Below are 20,712 nucleotides of genomic sequence, written 5' to 3' on the forward strand. Positions count from 1 at the left end.
GTAAGGTCATCACAACTAGGGGCGATTTTGGTGCAAAAAGAAAGAAAGGCACACTGATAGTTAAAGGTTACTGCCAGAGCCATGACAAGCAAGTGACAGAAATTACTGCATGGGACAAAGTGCACAGCAGCACCACGCACAGGGATAGTTAACAAGCTCTTGGCATTGCTGTGGGGAGGGGGGCGGAGGGGGGGGGGGGGGGAGGAGAAATGCGAGACACGGCCTGGCGGCTGTGAAGTGTGAAGCAGTGGGCGGGGGATCGGAGCCCTTTGAAGTGAAGCTCTCAGAGGGAGGCGGCTCGGGAGCGAGGGAAAAGCGCTTGCTTGTGTTCACGTGAACTGTTGGAAATCCACCCGATGGTTTGAGGACTTATTTTGCCCACTAAAATTCTCCCCTATCCATTCCTTGTGGAATGGGATAGGCGAGACCTAAAAAAGGGGTGGGGAAGTGGGGGGTGGAAAGGGGGAGATGGAAGCCTCAGCGTGCCATCAGCGCACTGCTGTGTCTAATACAAAAGATAAAACAAGCATTTGCAATGCAATAGGTCTCGCATTAGGAAAGTTTGTGCTATTGGGATTGTAAATTACACATTTTTTATTTAGGTTTTGTTTTTGAAAATAGTGAAATTCATAGCTTTATAATTTACAATACCAATAGTTATAACTTTCGCACATGTGACACCTATAGCATTTGTAATGCAATATGTGTTGTATTTACATGTATTGATATTACAAATAACAATGGCTTTTAATTTAATTAATACGTAAATAAAAGTTATTGTAATTTATAATGGCAATAGCTTAAAGTTTTGTAAATAACTTTTGTGAAGATTATGTTCAGTGTATTTTATTGTGACGAAAATCCAAGAACAGAAGTGAAATATTAACATCTTTTTGTTACATTTGTAATAAAGCTTGAAACATTGAGAGAACATATTTGAACCAGGTGTTGTTGAATGGTTGCACAGATTGATGCTGTGGTGGCACTGAGTGATGTTGTGATGACGAACGAGTGATGCTGTGGCGTTCAGTGATGCTGTGGTAGCACATAGTGATGTTGTGGTGCCCCTAAGTGATGCTGTGGTGGTGCAGAGTGATGCTGTATGCTATGCTATGTTTTGCTCTCCTATGTTTTGTTTTGTTATGCTATGTTTTGCTATCCTATGCTTTGATTTGTTATGTTATGCTATGCTGTGTTTTGTTATGCTATGCTGTGTTTTGCTATGCTATGTTTTGTTGTGTTTTATTATGCCATGATTTGATTTGCTAGGCTATGTTTTGTTATGCAATGCTAGGTTTTGTTGTGTTTGGTATGCTATGTTTTGCTATGCTATTAAATGTTATGTTATGCTATGTTTTGTTATGTTTTGCCATGTTTTTTATGCTATGTGTTGTTGTGTTTTGTTAGATTATGCCATGTTTTGCTAGCCTATGCTTTATTTTGTTATGCTATGCTTTGTTGCGTTTTGTTATGCTATGCTATGTTTGTTGTGTTTTGCTATGTGTTGTTCTATTTTATTATGCTATGATTTGTTTTGCTATTCTATGTTTTTTTATACTATGCTATGCTTTGTTATGCTATGTTTTGTTATGCTATGCTTTGTTGTGTTTTGTTATGCCATGCTATGCTTTGTTGTGTTTTGTTATGCTATGCTATGTTTTGCTATGCTTTGCAATGCTATATTTTGTTATGTATGCTAGGTTTTGTTGTGTTTTGCTATGTTTAGTTATGCTATGCTTTGTTTTATGTTATGCTATGTTTTGTTCTGCTAGGTTTTGTTGTGTTTTGTTATGCTATGCTATGCTATGCTTTGTTCTATTTTAGTTTTTATTTATTTATTTTTATTTTAGAGGGGGTTATATAGCGCTGGCTGGACCCAGGAGTATCAGAGCGCTTTACAAGGTGTTTCAATACAGGTACAGTGTGTATAAGCACAGACATTGGATTAATAAAAGAGCAAGTCCACATAGGATACATGTCAACTAGATAAAAAAGTAAAAAAAATTGCTAGACACTATGAGATATACAATATAGCGGTCACAGTTTGGTGGGAAGCTTCACCTAAGTATACCAAGGAGCAGGAGGGACAAAAACATGCAAGAAAACTGAGGGTCAGAGGGGAGATAAGGTGACCAGATTGAAGGAGACGGGGCGCAGGCGGGGGGTCACAAGCCATAGGCCGAGCAGCTCGGTGGGGTGATGCAGAGGGGCGAGGCCACCAGGGAGGGATTAGAAGCCCCAGTATTTATTAAGGAGAAGTTAGAGTTCTTTTTTGACGCTGGGGTAGAACTGGTTACAACCGAGGTCTTTTGGGAGGGCATTCCAAATAAGTGGGGCTTTGCCTGAAAAGGAGCATGACTGAGTGGAATTATTTTTCTGACGGGGGGGGGGATAAGTAGGAGGGTGTTGGAGCTTCTCAGGGATCGCGTGCAGCCTGCTTTGGTCAGTTTGTTGGAGAGGTATGTCGGTGTGTTTTGGTGGAGGATTTTGTGCGTAATGCAGGTGATTTTATATGTGGATCTGCCTTCAATGGGGAGCCTTTTGAGGGCGGGAGAGATGTGGTTAAATCGTTTGCCGTCCGTGATAAGCCTAGCCGCGAGGTTGAGCACTGAATTTAGAGGTGCCAGGTTGGTTTTAGGAATTCCGGTGAGGATGGCATTGCCGTAATCAATGCGCGATAGAACAAGAGATAGGACTGCCAGTTTAAAGTCATCAATTGGGATGAAGGGCTTAATTTTCTTAAGGTTACGGAGGGTAACGTGGGCTCCTTTGGCAGAGTTTTTGATGTGTACGTTGAGAGTTAGGCGGTTGTCAAGGGAGATGCCCAAGGATTTGACTGAGGTGGCTAGAGACAAGGGGCATGTTCTGTTTTGCTATGCTTTGTTATGTTATGCTATGTTTTGTTATGCTATCATATGCTTTGTTGTGTTTTGCTATGCTATGTTTTGTTATGCTATGTTTTGTTTTGCTATCCTATGCTTTGTTGTGTTTTGCTATGCTATGTTTTGCTATGCTATGTTTTGCTATGCTATGTTTTGCTATGCTATGTTTTGCTATGCTATGTTTTGCTATGCTATGTTTTGCTATGCTATGTTTTGCTATGCTATGTTTTGCTATGCTATGTTTTGCTATGCTATGTTTTGTTATGCTATGTTTTGTTTTGCTATCCTATGCTTTGTTGTGTTTTGCTATTCTATGTTTTGTTTTGCTATCCTATGCTTTGTTGTGTTTTGCTATGCTATGTTTTGTTTTGTTATGGTATGTTTTGATTTGCTATCCTATGCTTTGTTGTGTTTTGCTATGCTATGTTTTGTTTTGTTATGGTATGTTTTGTTTTGCTATCCTATGCTTTGTTGTGTTTTGTTATGCTATGTTTTGTTATGCTATGCTGGTGAGGGTGTGTGTGAGTGTGTGTGTGTGTGTGTGTGAGTGTGTGTGTGAGGGTGATGGGGTGTGAGGGTGATGGGGTGTGAGGGTGATGGGGTGTGAGGGTGATGGGGTGTGAGGGTGATGGGGTGTGAGGGTGATGGGGTGTGAGGGTGATGGGGTGTGAGGGTGATGGGGTGTGAGGGTGATGGGGTGTGAGGGTGATGGGGTGTGAGGGTGATGGGGTGTGAGGGTGATGGGGTGTGAGGGTGATGGGGTGTGAGGGTGAGGGGGTGTGGGGGTGTGAGGGTGAGGGGGTGTGAGGGTGAGGGGGTGTGAGGGTGAGGGGGTGTGAGGGGGTGTGAGGGGGAGTGAGGGGTAGTGAGGGGGAGTGAGGGGGTGTGAGGGGGTGTGAGGGGGAGTGAGGGGGAGTGAGGGGGTGTGAGGGGGTGTGAGGGGGAGTGAGGGGGAGTGAGGGGGTGTGAGGGGGTGTGAGGGGGTGTGAGGGGGTGTGAGGGGGTGTGAGGGGGTGTGAGGGGGTGTGAGGGTGAGTAGGGGGTGTGAGGGTGAGTAGGGGGTGTGAGAGTGAGTAGGGGGTGTGAGAGTGAGTAGGGGGTGTGAGAGTGAGTAGGGGGTGTGAGGGGGAGTGAGGGGGTGTGAGGGGGAGTGAGGGTGAGTGAGGGGTGTGAGGGTGAGTGAGGGGTGTGAGGGTGAGTGAGGGGTGTGAGGGTGAGTGAGGGGTGTGAGGGTGAGTGAGGGGTGTGAGGGTGAGTGAGGGGTGTGAGGGTGAGTAGGGTGAGTGAGGGTGAGTAGGGGGTGTGAGGGTGAGTGAGGGGTGTGAGGGTGAGTGAGGGGTGTGAGGGTGAGTGAGGGGTGTGAGGGTGAGTGAGGGGTGTGAGGGTGAGTAGGGTGAGTGAGGGTGAGTAGGGGGTGTGAGGGTGAGTAGGGGGTGTGAGGGTGAGTATGGGGTGTGAGGGTGAGTATGGGGTGTGAGGGTGAGTAGGGGGTGTGAGGGGGAGTGAGGGGGTGTGAGGGGGAGTGAGGGGGAGTGAGGGGGAGCGAGGGGGAGCGAGGGGGTGTGAGGGGGTGTGAGGGGGAGTGAGGGGGTGTGAGTGAGGGTGAGTGAGGGGGTGTGAGGGTGAGTGAGGGGGTGTGAGGGTGAGTGAGGGGGTGTGAGGGTGAGTGAGGGGGTGTGAGGGTGAGTGAGGGGGTGTGAGGGTGAGTGAGGGGGTGTGAGGGTGAGTGAGGGGGTGTGAGGGTGAGTGAGGGGGTGTGAGGGGGTGTGAGGGTGAGTGAGGGGGTGTGAGGGTGAGTGAGGGGGTGTGAGGGTGAGTGAGGGGGTGTGAGGGTGTGTGAGGGGGTGTGAGGGGGTGTGAGGGGGTGTGAGGGGGAGTGAGGGGGTGTGAGGGTGAGTGAGGGGGTGTGAGGGGGTGTGAGGGGGTGTGAGGGGGTGTGAGGGTGAGTGAGGGGGTGTGAGGGTGAGTGAGGGGGTGTGAGGGGGTGTGAGGGTGAGTGAGGGGGTGTGAGGGTGAGTGAGGGTGAGTGAGGGTGAGTGAGGGTGAGTGAGGGTGAGTGAGGGTGAGTGAGTGAGGGGGAGTGAAGGGGTGTGAGGGGGAGGTAGGGTGTGTGAGGGGGAGTGAGGGTGAGTGAGGGGGTGTGAGGGGGAGTGAGGGGGTGTGAGAGGATGTGAGGGTGGGTGAGGGTGTGGGGTTGTGAGGGTTTATGAGGATGAGGGTGTGTGAGGATGAGTGTGTGTGAGGATGAGGGTGTGTGAGGGTGGGTGGGTGTGTAAGGGTGGGTGAGGGTGTGAGGATGTGTGAGGGTGTGAGGGTGTGTGAGGGTGAGAGGGGGTGTGAGGGTGGGGGTGTGAGGGTGAGAGGGTTGTGAGGGTGAGGGTGAGAGGGTTGTGAGGGTGAGGGTGAGAGGGTATGTGAGGGTGAGAGGGTGTGTGAGGGTGAGAGGGTGTGTGAGGGTGTGTGATGGTGAGGGTGTGAGAGTGAGGGGGTGTGAGAGTGAGGGGGTGTGAGGGTGTAGGTGTGAGGGTGTAGGTGTGAGGGGGTGTGGGTGTGGGGGTGGGGGTGAGGCTGTGGGTGAGAGGGGTGAGTGAGGGTGTGTGTGGGTGAGTGAGGGTGTGTGAGGGTTAGGGTGAGAGGGTGTGTGAAGGTTCAGGTGAGAGGGTGTGTGATGGTGAGGGTGTGAGAGTGAGGGGGTGTGGGTGAGAGTGTGAGGGGGTGTGAGGGTGGGGGTGTGAGCGGGTGTGGGGGTGTGTGTGTGAGGGTGTGTGGGTGTGTGTGGGGGGTGGGGGTGTGAGGGGGTGTGAGAGAGTGAGGGGGTGTGAGGGTGGGTAAGAGGGTGTAAGGGTGAGTGAGGGGGTGAGGGTGAGTGAGGGGGTGAGGGAGGGGGTGAGGGTGAGTGAGGGTTGTGAGGATGAGGGTGTGAGGGAGGATGAGGGTGTGAGGGAGGGCGAGGGGATGTGAGGGTGAGGGGATGTGAGGGGATGTGAGGGTGAGGGGATGTGAGGGTGGGTGAAGGTGTGATGGTGAGTGAGGGTGAGGAGGTGTGAGGGTGAGGGGATGTGAGGGGATGTGAGGGTGAGGGGATGTGAGGGTGAGGGTGGGTGAAGGTGTGTGGGTGAGTGAGGGTGAGGAGGTGTGAGGGTCCGAAGTAAATGGTGGCAGGGTAGACATCATAAGACAGAGAGAAGAGACTGCGTGGTGACTGCGTTGGTCAGTTTCAGAATCAGGAGGAGCAGAGTCAGCACAGTCTGTGAGGGATCAATGTGTCAAGAGGCAAAGCATAGCGGATGTAGCATTGCAGCGAGCAAGTCAAGTGTTTTTAAGCTGAGCGTCCCTAGAGAGATGGCAACACAGCAACAGCATTTGAGGAGCAAGGCTACTGTAAACAAGCACGGTAGGTTTTCACTTTCGTCCAGAAATAAACTGAGAAAGCTGTACAGAACATCGAACAAAACACGGCTTCCCCGTGAAATGGAGGCAAAAAAAACCCAAGCTCTTGGCATTGCTGTGGCGGGGGGGCGGGAGCACATTCCTTTGAAGTCTGATGCCAAGGCTCAGACAAATGGTGTGCGATGTGCACGCTGGGGCGGGGGAGCAGCAGCCTTTGAAGTCTGATGCCAAGGCACAGACAAATGGTGGTGTGTGATGTGGCTGGCTCTGTGCACGCGCATAGCTCAAATGAACTGTACGCGATTGGCAGGCTAGGTAAACTTTTCTTTTCCACTTACTATAATCTCGCCTATTTATCCCTGCGGGATATAATAGGCGAGACCTAAAAAGGGGCAGGGGAAGTCGGGGTTGAAAGGGGGATATGGAAGCCTCGGCGCCCCGCGAGCGTAACAAGTAGAGCCAAGAGGAGTGTGGGCAGAGAGGAGGGGCTGGGGAGAGAAAGGGTACAGTGAGGTGAGAGGAAGGAGGGAGCAAGAGATTGGGAGGAAAGATGCCGAGGGAGGCGGGGCTGGCAGAGTGAAGCCAAAAGGAGTGAGGAGCAGAGTGGGGGCCAAGACATTTGCGAAAGTTAATTGAGGTGTGCATGCACGCCGTAAAATGGAAAAAGCAGGTTGGCGAGTGGTGTGGAGTAGAGTGGCATAGTGGCGTAGAGTCGGTTGGCGTAGAGTTGAGCAGAGTGGCATAGAGTCGAGTGGGGTAGACTAAAGTGGACTGGAAAGGCATAGAGAGGAGTAGAGTGGCTTCGAGCGGTGTAGAGTAGAGGGGCATAGAATGGCACTGTGTGGAAATGCGTGGCGCAGAGAAGCATTGAGTGGAGTGGCCCAGAGTGGAATGTTAAAGAGTGGCGTAGAGTGGAGTGGCACAGAGTGGAATGGAGTGGCATAAAGTGGAGTGGTGTACACTACAGTGGCATAGAGTGGAGTGGTGCGGAGGAGGAGTGCAGAGAGGTGCGGAGGAGCGCAAATCGGTGCGGAGGAGGAGGGCAGAGTGGTGCGGAGGAGCGTAGAAGGACTTAGAGGGGGCGCCAAGTAGAGTAGCATAGAGGAGAGGGCATGTGAAAGGACATAGAGTGGCAAGTGACGTGGCTTAGAATGGCGTAGAGTGGCAAAGAGGAGCGTGGCCTAGAGTGGTACAGATATGTGGTAGAGTGCAGTGGTGGAAATCAAAGTGGTGCGTAGTAGAATTACGTACGATGCACTGGGGTGGGGTGGAATGCAGTGATGTAGAGTGGCATAGAGTTAAGTGGCGCAGTGTAGAGTGGCATAGAGTACAGTGGTGCAGGGTAGAGTGGTGCCGAGTAAAGTGGAGCGGAGTAGAGTGCCTGAAAGTGCAGCAGTGTAGAGTAGAGTGGTGCCGAAAAGAGTGGCATAGAGTGCAATGGCTCAGAGTTGAGTGGTGCAGCATGGAGTTCAGTAGTGTAAAGTGCAGTGGTATAGAATAGAGTGGTGCAGAGTAGATTAGACTGGCGTGGAGTGCAGTGGGGTAGAGCACAAAGGTGCGGAGTACAGTGGCGAAGGGGGGTGCAGAGTTGCAGAGTTCAGTGCAAAGGCCTAGAGTGTAATGGCATAGAATAGTGTGGAACAACAACAACACAACGATCAAGTGGGACCCAAGGGAATATTTAAAGACCAGGCTCTGGAAACATTCCCAACAGATACATAACAACAAAAGAGTGCCAGAGGGTCTAAAGAAGAAGTGAGTTAACAATGTGAGCAACCATTCAACAAAAAACCTTTGGTCTTTCTAGCGGACTTATAAAAGATGGTAATCAATGACACCCTAGTAGATGGTCAAAGATACCCATCAGTCACCACTCGGAACCGCCCTTCATCATTTGGGATTCCTTCAAGACCATCTACTCAGATGTGTTATTCTCAGAAAAAAGGAAACCAAGATGTTAAATGGTCCCTTCGACTGAAATAACAAGTAGTATGGTGTACCACTTCTCTGAGCTAGTGAGTGGTAAAGCGTAAGATGACTAGTGGGGTGCAGTGCAGATAACTATGTGAAAAATAAAAGAAAAGAGTGTATTAAAATTGGATGAGGGAGTACAGAACAAAATTTATTCGGGCGATACTCACTCCACCAATATTAAAAATTTGTTAAGACAGTTTGAAAAAATTGGCTGTCTAGAAATGGAACCAGGTCGACATGTTTCAGCAATTAATGGACACGATTGTCCTTGCTTTCTTCAGGACCCTACAACAAATATTGCTACTGCAATCGGAAAAAGAAATAAGTGAAAAAAGGCAATAGGAAACATCTTTTTTCTGACCTTTTTAGTGAAATACATGACCAGTAAGAACAGACAAGACTCATCACCTAGAAACTGCAGGTGATCTCTGTACTGGTCTTTAAATCTGGTTTCTTATTGTCTTTTTTCACTTATTATTTCTTTTTATGATTGCAGTAGCAACATTTGTTGTAGGGTCCTGAAGAAAGCAAGGACAATCTTGTCCATTAATTGCTGAAACATGTCGACCTGGTTCCATTTCTAGACAGCCAATTTTTTCAAACTGTCTTAACAAATTTTTAATATTGGTGGAGCGAGTATCACCCGAATAAATTTTGTTCTGTACTCCCTCACACAATTTTAATACACTCTTTTCTTTTATTTTTCACGTAGTTATCTGCACTGCACCCCACTAGTCATCTTACGCTTTACCACTCACTAGCTCAGAGAAGTGGTACACCATACTACTTGTTATTTCAGTCGAAGGGACCTTTTAACATCTTGGTTTCCTTTTTTCTGAGAATAACATCTGAGTAGATGGTCTTGAAGGAATCCCAAATGATGAAGGGCGGTTCCGAGTGGTGACTGATGGGTATCTTTGACCATCTACTAGGGTGTCATTGATTACCATCTTTTAGAAGTCAGCTAGAAAGACCAAAGGTTTTTTGTTGAATGGTTGCTCACATTGTTAACTCACTTCTTCTTTAGACCCTCTGGCACTCCTTTGTTGTTATAGAATAGTGTGGGGCAGATTAGATTGCAGTCGAGTAGAGTGGCGTAGAGTAGATGAGTGGCATAGAGTGCAGCGGAGTAGAGGGGTGCAGAGAAAAGTGGACTGGTGAAGAGTGCAGTAGTGCAGAGTAGTGATGCAGAGTAGAGGGGCTTACAGTGCAGTGGTGAAGAGTAGAGTACAGTGGTGAGAGTAGAGTGCAGTGCCATAGACTTGAGTGGTGTATAGTGGTGCAGAGTAGCAGAGAATGCAGTGGTATAGAATAGAGAGGTTTAGAGCACAGTTCTTCAAACTGTGGGGCGGCCCCCCCTGGGGGGGCGGGGATGGGTTCCCAGGGGGGCGCAAAGGCCTCTCCAAGCACATGTAAATGAAGACGCCTGGAAGTGCAGTGATGTTTATTTGCTGCATTTCCAGGTTGTCTTCGTTTACTCTGGAGGCCTCAGAGTGCTCCGGGGCCAGAGATCAGTGGGTGTGCTGCTGGGGGCTCGGCTGGGCAGTGTCTGGAGTCTTATTAAGACTCCAGCACAGCCGGAGTTTTTCACGGGTCTTTAAAGACCATTTCTATACATTTGGAAACTGGTTACCTAAGCTTATTTTTTTTCTTCTTTTTCCAGTACCCCCTGGGCCCCGACTCTGCCTATTCCTTACATTTGCATTTTAAACTTACTGCTGTAGTGTGAAAATGCATTTCATGAAAAGTAATACAAACAAGCATTTACAATGCAATGGTTTCGCCTTTTGAAAAGTTTGAGCTATTGGCATTGTAAATGACAACATTTTTATTTATGTGTTTGTTTTGAAAATAAATAAATAAATAAATGGCATTATCATTTACAATGCCAATAGCTTCAGAAAGCTTAAAAAAAGGCAAGAGTGAACGTCGTGCAGGGCCAAAACACAATTATGCTCAACAAACTCCTAAATAATTTGTATCAGAACGCTTTACATGAGCACCTATTTCGTTACAGATGGACACACTCATTTTTGTTAGGCGCGGGGAGATTAAGTGATTTGCCCAGAATCGCAGGATGTTGAGTGTCCCTGACGAGACTTGAACCCAGTTCCCCAGGTTCGATGTCACCAATCTAGCCATAAGGCTACACCTTAGAGAAACTTGTGTGCTTCCTGCTTCTGAGGGGAGAGACGGTGGCCGTGCAGAGGTCAGTGGATTTTTCCACGACCCAGCACTCTTGTTCTGTACCAGACGCAACTGAGTAAGAGTAATGAGGATTACCAGTAAGCAATCAAGGCCAAAATGTGGGATAGGGCAGAGTCAGCACATACCAGAAATATACAACTGTTGCCTGAGGAACGTGTCCCGCTTCTCTGAGCCTGTGTCAGAGGACGTCCCGGACCTTTTCTTAAAATGACTTCATCTTAGGACACAGTGTAAACACACTGATACTTTCAGCATGTTCTGGCTTTTTTTTTTAAGGTAGCAGCACTCCCCATGCTGGGATGTCCAGTGACGCTTTTTGCCATTAACAGGGTGATCAGATAGCTCCATGTCAAAGAACACCATGTTTGCATTCCTGGACATTGTTGTACATATCAGTGTATTCTGGGAGTTGTAGTATGGGTTCATTTTAACTGGACCAACACAGCTGATGACAATAATATGTAAGGCAAAGCCCAGCACTGGAAAAGTGGCGCGTGTACCACGAGCATTATACCACCTGGTCACCGTAACCATAAAGCATAAGGTAACTAGATCTAAAAGCATGCACATGCTGTTGATTTAAAATCCAGGACTGGGCAAGAGGTGTCACAAATGATATAGATCCAATTAGCAGCTGCGTGAGAAGGCAGTCCGGGGGTGGAGCGGTGAATAATGCCCATATGTCAAGCATACCTAAGGTTTACCGGATGGCTGCAGTTTACCGAGTAGTCCGTGTTATATATTTTTTTACGGTTTTATATAGCGCGAACTCGACCCGAAGGTACTGAAGCGCTTTTACTTGAGCGCCAGTTACGTTACACAAGGACATATTTATTTTGGGAGACACGCGGGGATTAATCGATTGGCCCAGAATCACAGGATGTTGAGCCAAATCTGGGGCTCGAGCCTGGTTCCCCAGCTCCGATGTCGGCAGCTCTGGTCGTTAAGCCATATCCTTCCCAATTAGGGTCTTGGCCCAAATGCATTGCAAATGCATTCAGGTACCTGAAGTTTGTCTTTAGGTTAATACTATTCGATTATTAGATCACCACTTTAGAAGAAACTTCTGGGGCAGGACCGTTGACCCCTTGGCATCATGCATTCTTCATGAACTGCGGGGCACAGAGGTTACATTCCCAGTTGGATAGCTGAACTTGTGTCGGAGATCTGGGGACGATGGGCCTGTTGCAGAGGCCGGTGCTAACCCACCTGCTCTGTACACTTATGAACCGCAGTTAGGATGCTCGGGCGGTTAGCGCAATTGCTGCGGCGTTCGTCGGCAGGAATTCATCTGCTTGCTTTGGGTCGGTGCAAAGCCCAAAGTCTCTATAAGTCAATGAAGCTGCAGCTCCCCGCCAAGCACGACCCCCTCCCCTGCTTGTCCCAGAGGTGGAGGGGGTTACACTACGGCTTCCCCCCCGGGGCTTCCATATTGGCACAGCAGGGTGGACACGAGGTGGGCTGTTTTTCCATTCAGCGCTCCTGCATCCCGATGGGTGATGAGGGCTCGCCTTTGTAATTGATGCTCTGCAGCGAGTAATGATGCACTCATTGGAAGGGTGATCTCGGGCGCAGAGAGGGGTAAATTGAAGGGGACAGGTGACGGGGGAGGGGGCAGAAGAGTGATCGGTGGAGGCATCATTCATGAGGAGGGGGGCGGTGGTAAAGGCCGACAGTGATGGCCTCGGGGTCTGTGGAATCGGATATGGAGGGGGTGGGCCCAGGTAACGCAAGCTTGGAGGGGCTTCGGGCCAGGTAATGACATCCCCTTGTGAGGTGGGGGAGGGGGTGCATGATAGGCAGGCTTGTGTTGTAGGAGGGGTTAAAGGTCACGGGGCCTGTGATTCCTCATAGGGGGAGTTCTTTCTCTTGACTGCACATCGACAGAGGGGTTAGGAGGAAGGGGGCACAGAGATAATCCTGTGCACCTCTGAGGGATAAGTGTGTGGGGGAGGGGCGATGCGAGCTGGAAGGAGTCTGAGAGTGTTTTTCTAATGGGGGGATGTGGGGTCGATCTCAGACGTGGTCGATCACTCTGGCAGGTCGGATATCTTATCGTAATGCTGGAGCGCAAACTGACGCCAACATTTTTTCTAGCTCGAGTAATAAGCTTAGCAGTCTCCCGGGGTGCCGTTCTTACCTGCTGGACGGGGGTGTTAGGCCCCAGAAACCTGCTGGAACCGTTTCGGTAGGGTGAGGGGGCCAGGAGCCGGGTCCGGGTGGAGTGCAGCCGCCGGCCAGGAGCCGGGTCCGGGTGGAGTGCAGCCGCCGCGCTCAGTCTGTGTCCGGGCTCCGGGGGCGGGGAAGGAGGAAGGCGGCCATGAGGAAACAAGCGGGAGGGGGCGGGAAAGGGGGAGGAGAGACGCTGACGACGGCCTTGGAGCAGGAAGGCGGCCATGAGGAAAGAAGCGGGAGGGGGCGGGAAAGGGGGAGGAGAGACGCGGCGGACACCAAGAAACAAGCGGGAGGGGGCGGGAAAGGGGAGGAGAGACGCGGCGGGCAACAAGAAACAAGCGGGAGGGGGCGGGAAAGGGGGAGGAGAGACGCTGACGACGGAAGGCGGGTGCCGGCAATGCCGGACCAGACACGGGGGCGTTCCCGGCGTCGCGTGACGTCGGCAAAAGCCAAAGAATCTCGGGAACGCCCCCGTGTCTGGTCCGGCATTGACGGACGCCTCTCTGTTCCAATGGCTAGCCTCCATTTATGGAGCTAGCCAATGAAGCAGAGAGGCGGGGTAAAGTCACCCATACTAGAAACTACAGATTTCGCTGGAGGAGGAGCCTAACGGCTCCGCCCCCCAGCGAAACCTAAAAAGGGTTCCCAATAGAAAAAATGCCAGCCATGTATGTTTAAAGAGCCTGCAAAGACCCTGCTTTGACACTAAATAGGGTCTTAAATAAAAAAAGTATGTATTCATTTGTAGTGTGACTATCTGTCCCTTTTATTTTCAGTCATGAATCATTCAGGCAGTCCTAGAACACATTTAAAAGTACTTTATATTTGCTTTTCGAAGCATACACAGATAAGTGCTGAAAATAGGGCTTTAGGTGACTGTTTATTTTTGTGCCGTCTGCAACATCAAAATAATGAGCTGGCAACCCTAATCATAAGACTGGAAGTTTGCTGCAGGATCAGCACATTATTTATCTCCTTCACCCTCGATTCCCTAATTAATTCCATAATAGCAATAGTTTAACTTGTATCTGAAACCCTGCATTCAGACAACTCAGTCCTCATTCTCACCCTTCACTTTCACGCTCACCCTGAACTTACAGCGCATAGTTATGGTTTTCCCGCATTTGCCACATAATCCATCGTCTGCTGCATAATTTGCAGAATAAAAAATGCAGCAAAACGTTACCTCACAGTGGAAGGCCCTTTCTAAAGGTTGACTGGTCACCTTTCTGTTGTTTATTGCTATATGCAGGTGTTAATGTGGTACTTATGAGGGGTAATAAAGGCCAGCACGATGTTAACAAGTGTAAAAATAGCAAAATAGTGCAGTAATGCTATCAGAAAATATGCAGCATAATTCGCCTTTGCTTGCTGCAGAATTTAGTCAACCATGCTGCATATTTTGGCCTTCTCCTGCCGCATAATTCCAATGGCCCTGTTTATAGTGCTAAGAAGTCTCAGCCTGTGGCAGAAAGCACTGTGAATATGTAAGTCATTATTTTAAACCAGTATTTACATACTCTAAGCTAGACTGCTGCAAAATGATGCAGTGATTGAGATAAAACAAGTTCTTACAAAATATACTTTTTAGTAGTAAGTAATCAAACTGTATCTAATGCAGACATTTTTGCAAGTGTCTCCACTATTCCAGATCCCAGCTGATAACTCGGTTACATTACATCTTAAAAAGAATAGATCTTTGCCACCATAAAGCTTTAAGCAGATCCACTGGAATTATTCAGCAGAAGAGAACACAATTATGCGGCAGGTTTGACTAAATTATCCAGCAAGAAAAGGTAAATTGTGCGGCACAATGCGCCACATTTTGTAGTTAGCATTACTTCAATATTTTGTCATTTTAACTCGCGGTAAAGCTGTCAAGGGAAATATTTCACCTCATTAGTACCAGTTTAACACACAAATACAGCAGTAAGCAACTACAAGATTACCAGTCTTTGCAAAGGGCCTTCCACTGCTCCAGAACACTTTGTCACGCTTTAAGTAACTTTTGTTCCGTTTGAGCTAGAATCAAGTTTTTTGTCATTGAAATCTGGAGATTATGTAGCAAATGCGGTAAACTGATAATTATGTGGAAAAGCGCTGCTGCTGCAGAAACTCATAATTTCAGTGGCCCTGGCTTTAAGTGACTCAATCAATTATTGGCTGGTAAGCAGGCCGGTTTCTTTTTTAACTTTCTGCACTACCACCACCCACTTCAATTTCAGGCACAGGCATGTCAAAGTCAATATTAACCATTCAGGGGAAGTTTTTTGTGTGAAAGCTGAGTCCATGGGGTGGCTGGTAGAAGGCCAGTAGGGTTGCATTCAGATGCAGAGCCCTAATCCGCTCGATCCTTGGGGCCTCACAGAAATGGTCTAGGAGACAGAGGAAAGGATCGAGATTCATAGATATTGTCAAAGAGAAGGCCCAGAATAGTGAGCACTCTATGCAAATGTTTACAAATGGCCAGAGACCGCTTCTTTAGAGAGATACCCCAAAGAAGGGGACAATTAAGGTTGTTTTTTTTAAAGGGACATTAGTGAAGCTGGTACTGCTGCCAAGTGTGTAAGTGGCCACTGCTGGTTATCATAAAGTAGTAGATGCAGATGCAGAAGGATTTGGGCCCAGGAATTTGGGGGGCCCACTCCATCACAATAATGACTGTCTACCTTTAAAAAAAGGGGCATCTGAGCGTATTGTCCTTTCAAGCATAGGACAGAGGTGATGATCCATCATGGTGGGGAAGAGGTAAAAGAGGCAGAGGAGGTAGCCTGCTACTCAGGACTGCAGTTATCATTAGTGCAGCAAGTATAGTTCCATTGGGGTCAAAGAGTGTGAGGGGCTCACAACACCCCAATTATGGGGAGCAGTTTGTTTGGGATATCTGTTTTTGTTTGATGCATTTGCGGTTGTATAAGTCTCATGTTTGATGTGGTTCATAAGCTATAGAAAAAGTATTCCTGAAAACATCTCATAAGCCCAGCTCCCTGCACGCAGCCATGTCCCTCCCGCTCCCCCAATCCTTGCCATAAAGTTTTGGAGGGGGGCCCGACCTCAAAACATTTTGCTTAGGGGGGGCTCAGAGTAAAAAAGTTTGAAGACCTCTGGTTTAGAGTGTAGTGGCGTACAGTAGAATGACAGAGTGCTGTGGCGTAGAGTGGTGCAGAGAAGAGTAGAGTGGCATAGTGTGCAGTGGTGCAGAGTAGAGCGGTGAAGAGGCGTAGAGTGGTGAAGTGAAGAGCAGAGTGGTGAAAGGAAGAGCAGTGTGGCATAGAGCGGCGCACAGTGCTGGGGTGTAAACTAATGCAGAGTAGAGTGCAGTGGCGTAGGGTACAGTGTAGTGGCGTAGAGTACAGAGCAGGGGGTTGGAAGGGAAAAGAAGCTACATGGACGGGGATAAAAAGATAGACTGAAAACAAAAGCACTCATATGGAATGCTTTAAACCAAAGAAAATAGGAGCTACAAAAACGAGAGCAATGGATGGAAGAAGACACAACGCTCGCAGGCCGTGACAAATAGGAGCAGAGGAAATGAGACTTTGAAGTTAGCAAATGGTTAGCTATGGTCAGGCTGTAAGCCCACTGTATATAAACAATATCTCTCGCAGAGACAACGCATGCACTGTCTAGGCGAAACCTAAACAACGTAAGCAAAAACACGTTGCGTACAGTCTTCACACACTGGTGTTTTCACTCGGGAGAGCTGTGGCTGGCACAAGGACAATCCTAGTGTTTGCTGTATGTCATAGGGCACTGACGGTCCCGTGGGGGTATGTGCTAAAGGGCTGGCTTGTTGAGATTTGTTGTTTGAACATGGAGTGAATGGTGTGCAGTCCTCTAAAAATATGACACGCATCATGCTCTAAGACACAACTCGGGACATGTCACAATGCAGCCTTCTGTCTGTCAGCGGTATCAAAGCCTGGGCATTGTTTTTGACAATTTGAGTGGAAAAGGCCAAACCACATCAGACCTCTGTGCAGTTCTACAAAAGTTTCACTCTTTAAATAGAGCACATTTCACTTTACAAAACTAGTAATAACCCAGACAGCTTTTCCAGCGCTCCTATAGAAAGATAAAACTCCTCCCAATGGGAAAACTTGCTAGTTTTGTCAAAGTACGTCTAGCAAAGTATTGAGACCACCACTGGTGCATCTCAAACATGACCAATGGCACACACTATTTATGCACACACAACCGCAGCATCAGGTCTAAACCCAATATTTAGCATCATTTACTAGAAAATCATTCTCTCGTACCATAGCATCTCAATCCCTCTCGGCACTACCCACAGCTTTTGAGAATTAGCAGCCAAATTCACGCAATACATCCATTAAACCAGGGTTCTTCAAAGTCAGTCCAGGAGGGCCGGAGCCAGGGCAGATTAAGATAACTAAATTTTTCTAAATAGGGATATGCTAAAAATCTGACATGGATCCGGCCCTTCAGGACCAACTTAGGAGAACCCTGAACTAAACCAAACAGTTTGTTCCCCTAAAGCACCTTAGCCCACAGCACAAGCAACCTTTACTCTTAAGTGTTTGGTTACTGCACAACGATGCACCGGTACACTAACCCAATCCAAACAGCACAAATTGTTATTCCACCAAAAGAGCCCCAACCACCTGCACAGCTCTACCACACAACACTTAGCACAAGCACCCACTGATATGTCTGTACTGGGATAACACAGGTCTGCAAATGTATCTCTAACTTGATCCAACTTCCCCACTAGCTCTGCTCAAAAGTTGATTCATAGCATTCCTGAATATTCCTGTAGAGGGACAAATGCGGGATGTTAAAAGGCAAAAAGGAGTTACTGTTTCAATAAAGATGCAACCTAAGCCTGGCATACATGTAGAACTGCAGAATGGAATGCATCATAGATACCACATCTACAAACAGTGAAAGCCACATGTGAATGTGGGCCATGATGTGCAAGCACCCAGTTGCTGCACAGTGCCTCCAGGCCCCTGTAGTACTTACAGTGATTGTGAATGTGTAGCAGTCGGGGATCTCATTGTTTATGATTGTCTGAATATTAATAGCCTTAAGTTTGAACTGGATGGTGACGTTGATGAGCCTGCAGAAAAAATACACTATTGATTAACTCAAAGAATATTCAGAGTCAAAGCATATTTACAAAATGTATAAACCAGAAACATTTCCAAAAATTACAAATGTAGATCCAGTAAACAATATGATAAAAGTTATTTATTTGTTACAGGTTCTCCAGAACAGAAAGTGGCAGTGTGAGGCTCGACACCACCTGAGCAGAGTAGCAGAACTAGGGAATTATGGACGTTTTCCAACATCAGAGCCCATAACATAAAATAGCCTCAGAGTATAGGTGAAAAACTACAAATGTGAGACAAATGAAAGTGTCCTTCGTTCTTCCTTCTGATTCTTGCGACTTTGACAAAAGATTACAGTACTCCAAAGAGGAAAGATTGGGGAACACAATATTTTTTTAATAAGAATTCATAGGCATAATTAGGCATATCATAAGGAATAAATATGAAATTCACAACCAGAAGCTGATATGCTGCAAAGATTAGATGAAAAAATCAAGAGCCAATAAATTAACAAGAATAAATTAGTAATGCAGACGGAGAAGATGAGGTACCCTGGACGATAAAGCTGAATTCAACCACAGGAGCTGGTGCAGCATAGTGAATCAAGGTGAAACTAAAATCCGGAAGATGATGCGTCATAGTGCAGTAGAGAAATTTTAGACCTCTAAAGACTATTCCACAGCGAATAAAAGAGAACCCATTGAGGCCAGCACAAACCACAGCAAGGTATTCGCCATCTTGAGGAATGTCACCAATCCAGCGGCCACCGAGAACATCACACCCTCCGAGGAACTGGGCAACCAACTTACAGACTACTTCTCGGCAATCTCCAAAAACTTTGCATGCCACCCCTCCGCCACCAACAGAATCACACCCCTAACACAAATCCCGAACACTTGCTCACCCACTGGAACCTCCTAACCATGCAAGATACTATCTCCATCATGAACTCCGTGCACTCCGGAGCACCCATGGAGCCCTGCCCCCACCTCGTCTTCAACCTCGGTAGCAAGACAATTGGCGAAGAGCAGAGGAAGGTCCCGAACACCTCCATCCCCGCGTACTCCTTCCCAGAGGACAGCAAACATGCTGAAGGAGGTCCCTCCTAAAACATCAGCCGACCCAAAGAATTACCACCCCATCTCTCTGATCCCCTATCCAGCAAAAGTCCTAGAGAAAGCGATTAGCCAGCAGCTCACCCAACACCTTGAAGACAACAACCTCCTGGACCCCTTTCAAACCAGATTTCGAGCTAACCACAGCACCAAGAAAGCTCTGCTAGCAGCCACCGACAACATCAGATCCCTCCTGACTGCAGAGAAACAGCAGACCTAATCCTCCTGCCGTGTTTGACACCGTCTCCCATCACATCCTGATCAACAGACTGACATATCGGGATCCACGAAGACGCTCTCAAATGGATCGCCTTGTACCTCACCGATCGAACCTAAAGGACCAGTCTCCAGCCGTTCACCTCAGAGCCCAAGAAGGTCATCTTTGGAGTCACCCAAGGATCGTGGTTCAACCCACCCTCTTTAACCCAATACATGGCCCCCCTGGCTGACACCATCATATCACAAGGACTCAACATAATCTCCTACGCCGACAACACCCAATTCATCCTTTCACTGTCCGAAGACCCCTCCACTACCAAAGCCAACTTCCACACATGCATGATGAACGTCGCTAACTGGATCAAGATCTTAAACTAAACATAGGCAAGATGTAAGCCCTCATCTTTAGGAACAACACCTCGCCATTGTGGCCCGCGGAACTCGGCCCACCCTCATGCCCCAACAGAACACACCTGCAACCTCGCCATCACCCTGGATAGCAAGCTATCCATGAAGAAACAAGTGAACGCAGTCTCATCCGCCTGATTCCATACTTTCCACAAAATCTTCAGGTGGCTCCCAGTCAAAACCAGAAGGACTGTCACACAGGCCCTCAACACCATAGGAATCACTGCACACGTTCTTAAGAGACTCCAGACAATACAAAACTCAGTGGCAACACTCCTACTCGACTTCCCCAGAAGAACCCACATCACACCCCATCTCAAGGAAATACACTGGCTTCCAAATCAGAAGACATGCCAGTTCAAGATGTTGACCCATGCTTACAAGGCCTTTCACAATGAAGGGCCAGCATACATCAACAAATGACTGACCTTACACCAATCAACCAGACACCTTTGATCCGTTTCACTCTCCCCCGCAGACACTCCATGGATCCACCAAACCAGCAATGGAGGACACTCCTTCTCGCATCTGGCAGCCAAGGCATAGAACAACCTCCCCCTGCACGTCAGGCCTGCACTGGCGCTCCAGCAATTCAGTAAAGACCTGGATGTTCAACTGATCATACCACCACGCAGCAGCCAACATCTTTACCGTCTCAAGGCACTCGGGGGTGATTTGCCATGCACTATGAATGTAGGATTGATTAATAAAGGAGTAATTTGCACCGTGGCTGGCAAGAAGGCTTCTGCAAGCTCCAAATCCCCGTACTTCAATCCTGCATTATTCCTTACTATTTGGTGGTATTCAGGTCTTAGAGACACAACTACAGATGGAGTAAGCTTCATTAATTGCCTTGAAGGCAATGTAGGGTGACAAAGAGACTTGGAATAGAGTTGCTCTGAGCAGCCCCCTCTTCGACATGTAGCCAGCTAAGAGGAAGTCTGTTGAATTGGGAAAGAGCTATAGGGTCTGAAACCCTGCCCGCTGCTTGACACCCTGAAACTGAGAGGGTTCATTGCTGTGTGGACACTGCTCAGCCTAGCATGTCGCAGAGTAGAGCTGGTCTGGGAGAACGTGAAAAGACGAAAACAGATCAGCATAACTGAGGTGGCTAGACCACATGGCAAAAAACACAAAAAAGAGCAGACCAGGTCTACAAACGGTGTGTAACTGCAATAGCGACCGTGAGGCACTAGTGGTGAGTGTATGAGACAAAGGGTTGTAAAAATCTGAGACTATTAGTCACAAAAAGGCTAAAGTAATTCC

At 47.9% G+C, this 20,712-nt stretch overlaps 1 protein-coding gene across 2 annotated transcripts in view; it reads right to left on the reverse strand.

The window, feature by feature from the left end:
- The window catches only part of MCOLN1 (mucolipin TRP cation channel 1), a 209,339-nt gene that overhangs the window by 65,355 nt on the left and 123,272 nt on the right, over positions 1-20,712 (reverse strand). For both annotated transcript variants that reach the window (XM_086960614.1, XM_086960622.1), the window contains exon 6: positions 17,616-17,712. In XM_086960614.1, the coding sequence (XP_086816740.1) occupies positions 17,616-17,712 (97 nt within the window). The remainder of the gene's footprint in view (positions 1-17,615; positions 17,713-20,712) is intronic.

Source organism: Lissotriton vulgaris, chromosome 1_1 (assembly GCF_964263255.1).
Source record: "Lissotriton vulgaris chromosome 1_1, aLisVul1.2, whole genome shotgun sequence".
In the NCBI taxonomy this organism is placed as follows: domain Eukaryota; kingdom Metazoa; phylum Chordata; class Amphibia; order Caudata; family Salamandridae; genus Lissotriton; species Lissotriton vulgaris.